Below are 3,514 nucleotides of genomic sequence, written 5' to 3' on the forward strand. Positions count from 1 at the left end.
AGCCGGCCGGTTGCCCGGCGTTTTGCTAGTGACTACGCCGGCTTGGCGGCCCACTAACACCTCCGGCTGATCCTGACTTTAGGCTAGGCTCATTCACTTCCGGTGACAAATCCCTCCCACCACCTCTAGAAATAATGTAACATTTCCCCCAAGGCTTTCCTAAAGACCGGCCCCACGGAAAGCTGCAGAGCCGGGGGCTGGAAATCTCACCCCCGCGCCGCCAGCAGCACTCAGCTGCGGAGGGAGTGACCGCGAAGCGGTGGAGGGGGGAACGTGGGAGGAAGAGGAAGGGGGTGTGGAATCTCACCCTCCCCCGCCCCCACCCCTCCGACTGCAGCAATTGGCCAAAAAAATAGTAATCCGTTTTTAGGCTACCCCTGGGCCCCCGGAACCCGGTTGCAGTGAGAAACCCAGTCTCTTCCATCCCGGTGCCCCTCGCCTACTCCCGCCCCCGTAAGTGCCTGCGGGAATCCAGGAGACCCCAGGCCACGCCGAACTGCTACGGCTGAGAGGGGAAGGCGGGTAGAATAAGGGTTTGGGGACGGCAGGAATGGGTTGGGGGAGGGGGTGGTGGAAAGGAAAAGAAAAAACCAGAGGCATGCAAGCGGCTCCCTAGCCAGCTGTTCCAGCTGCCGCTTCCTCCGGCGCGGGCCGGGCGGTGCAATATCCCCCCCCTCCATCTTTCTCACCACTACCTGTCCCCCCACCCACCATACGCACACATTCCCCCCACCAGTAGCGGATCTCCGGCCCGTAAGGGGGTAGTAGGGAGGAGCCGGGGGGGAGGGGGAGGCCTGCGAGTTTCTAACCTTGTTCTTATAAACAAACCCACATGTGCAGCTACCGCTGCTGCAACTCACCCCACAATCCCGGATATAAGTCCTGCCCCTTTAAGAGGAAAAAAAAGCTTCCCCCTCCTGTCTCCCACCCCACCCATCCACAAGGACCTTTGTCTCCCCACCCCTCCTGTCACCCGGCCCCGCCTCATATCCCCGCCCCCTCGACGCGGAGGGACCAATGGGCGAAGAAAATAAGGCCGGGGCTGACGTAAGCGTGTCCGGCCAATCACAGGACGCGTTGGTGGGCGGCCCCAGGGAGGGCGCGCCCGGAGGAAGCAAGGTAGGAGAAAGGAAGCTGGAAGTCAAAATGGAGAGCGCTGGTTGCTCCGCTGCCGCGGCAAAAGGGGCCATGGGTTCGCCGCGGGACCGGAGCATGGTGCCTGAACGGCTTCAGAGACGAGAACAAGAGCGGCAACTGGAGGTAGAAAGGCGGAAGCAAAAGCGGCAGAACCAGGAGGTGGAGGAGGAGAAGAGCGACTTTTTCGCTGCCGCCTTCTCTCGGGAGCAAGCGGCGGTGGGAGAGCTTCTGAAGAGCGGGGAATCCATGGAGCAGCTGGAGGAGGCGGCCGCTCGGCTCCAGGGCCTGCAGAAACTTCTCAACGACTCGGTTTTGTTTCTGGCCGCCTACGACCTGCGGCAGGCACAGGAGGCGCTGACGCGGCTGCAGGCGATCCTGGCGGAGCGGCGCCAGGAGCTGCAACCCAAAAAACGTTTCGCCTTCAAGACCCGGAGGAAGGACGCTGCTTCGGGCACCAAAGTCGACGCAGGTCGTGGCGCCCCGGCCGCTGAAGGCGTCCCGACCTCCCCGCCGCCATTGAAGGAGGAGGGAGGCATCGGCTCCAGCTTTGTCTGCGGCTTCTCCAATGTGGAGTCCCAAGTCTTGGAGAAGCGGGCGGAGGAGCTGCACCAGCGCGACGTCCTTTTGACCGATCTGAGCAAATGCACAATCAAACTGTATGGCAATCCCAACACCCTGCGGCTGGCCAAAGCCCGAAGTTGCACACTGCTCTGCGGCCCGGTGTCCACCTCTGTGTTCCTGGAGGACTGCAGTGATTGCGTGCTGGCCGTGGCCTGCCAGCAGCTCCGCGTACACACTACGAGAGACACCCGTATCTTTTTGCAGGTGACCAGCAGGGCCATCGTAGAGGACTGCAGCGGGATCCAGTTCGCCCCCTATACCTGGAGCTACCCGGGCATCGACAAGGACTTCGAGGGCTCTGGTTTAGATAGGAGCAGAAATAACTGGAACGACGTCGACGATTTCAACTGGCTGGCCCGGGATATGGCCTCCCCGAACTGGAGTATTCTCCCTGAAGAAGAGCGAATGATCCAGTGGGACTAAACAGTTGTCGCTGTGTTCTTCACTCCTACCAAATACTTCCCGTGTGGGACCAGCTCCTGCTAATGGGACCTTAGAGTTTACTTATTGTTTTCATACTTTGTATGTTTTCAGTATTTTAAGGCATGAGATTGTGATAGGCTCCTACTTGTGATTTCCATTAAATTCACCACAGGTCTAACACTTTAAAGCATTTTTGCTGTTTCAGTAATGTGTAGTAGCTTTGATTTGACCATGATCGTTTGAAGCAGCAAGAGGATGAGTGTGGGTGTGTGTTGGTTTATTAGTGATTTGTGGCGTTTAAAACTTAATGACAAAGTAGGCCCTCAGTAAGTATTTAATAAATGAATTTAGTAGTGCTCTGTTAGCAGCCAGTTAATGTAAAGTATGGTATCAAACCTGTGCAAAACACTAGTAATTGAGAGCTCTTGAATTGAAGGTTTGACTTCCACAGGTATTACTCAGCAGGGCGGTGCAGACCGGTGTTCAGGTACACATTCGCTTGGGCTTCTGGAATCCAGCTACTCATCCAATTGTTTGGATCCAGAGTTTTGGCATCGACCCCAGGAAACTCATGAGTCTTACCTACTGTAAAGCAATAATAATTACAGCTACCAGTTTTTTTGTGCCCTTAAAAGGTCATAGACAATGTTCTAAGCACCTTATTCATGTAAACATGACAAAGTCCAGAAAATCTTATGAGGGAGGTTCTGTTAGCACCATTTTTCAGGTGAGGCAGGTGAGTCACCTGAGTCACACAGCTTACGTGGACTCGAATTTGAAACCAGGTGGTGTGGCTTCAGAGCCCACCTTTGCAACCCCTACAACGTAGTGATTTTGAATAGTGTTAGTTGAGTTGGAAAGAGAGCTTCCAAAGTCATTAAAGAGGGCAAATGCTTTTCTTGGTAGCTCAGGAATAAATATGCTACATATCCTCACACGAAAGCCAACTAGCCGAGTCTTAATTTTTTCCACTCATTTTGCTATAATTTTCGACTATTACATATTTGGCATTCTGCCCTGTTACCACCCATTATTCCTAAGTGGAAATTTAAGAGTTTCAAAAAGCTTTTTTGGGTCTAGTGGCCTTATAACTGCAGACATGATTTTAGTAATGACCACAGGCATTAAAATGCTTGTAGTACTTTAAGTATTTATATGTTCTATCTTGTTCCAAAAAAGAACTTACGGTGGCTTTTAGGATATGTGAAATGTAGCAAGATAACAAATGAGAAGGAGGAACAAGGGTAGAGTCACCCAGGCATAACTGAAGCCGGTAAAAAATGTCTACCAAGCTCTGTTCTAGCTAGAGCTGAATCTGGATTTTTTTTCCCTC

The 3,514-nt window shown here is 53.2% G+C and overlaps 1 protein-coding gene across 1 annotated transcript; it reads left to right on the forward strand.

Annotated features, from left to right (window-relative positions):
- The first annotated feature begins 1,063 nt into the window (after positions 1–1,063).
- Positions 1,064–2,385, forward strand: LOC111147635 (tubulin folding cofactor C). Its single transcript, XM_022503822.1, has one exon. It carries the CDS (start codon positions 1,147–1,149, stop codon positions 2,179–2,181), a length of 1,035 nt encoding a protein of 344 aa, XP_022359530.1. The 5' UTR covers positions 1,064–1,146; the 3' UTR covers positions 2,182–2,385.
- The last annotated feature ends 1,129 nt before the right edge of the window (positions 2,386–3,514 follow it).

This window comes from Enhydra lutris, unplaced genomic scaffold (genome assembly GCF_002288905.1).
Source record: "Enhydra lutris kenyoni isolate GAN:26980312 unplaced genomic scaffold, ASM228890v2 scaffoldscaffold17, whole genome shotgun sequence".
Taxonomy (NCBI): Eukaryota; Metazoa; Chordata; class Mammalia; order Carnivora; family Mustelidae; genus Enhydra; species Enhydra lutris.

Coding starts and splice junctions, on each gene's coding strand:
- LOC111147635 (XM_022503822.1), top strand. CDS start 1,147: ATGGAGAGCGCTGGTTGCTCCGCTGCCGCGGCAAAAGGGGCCATGGGT.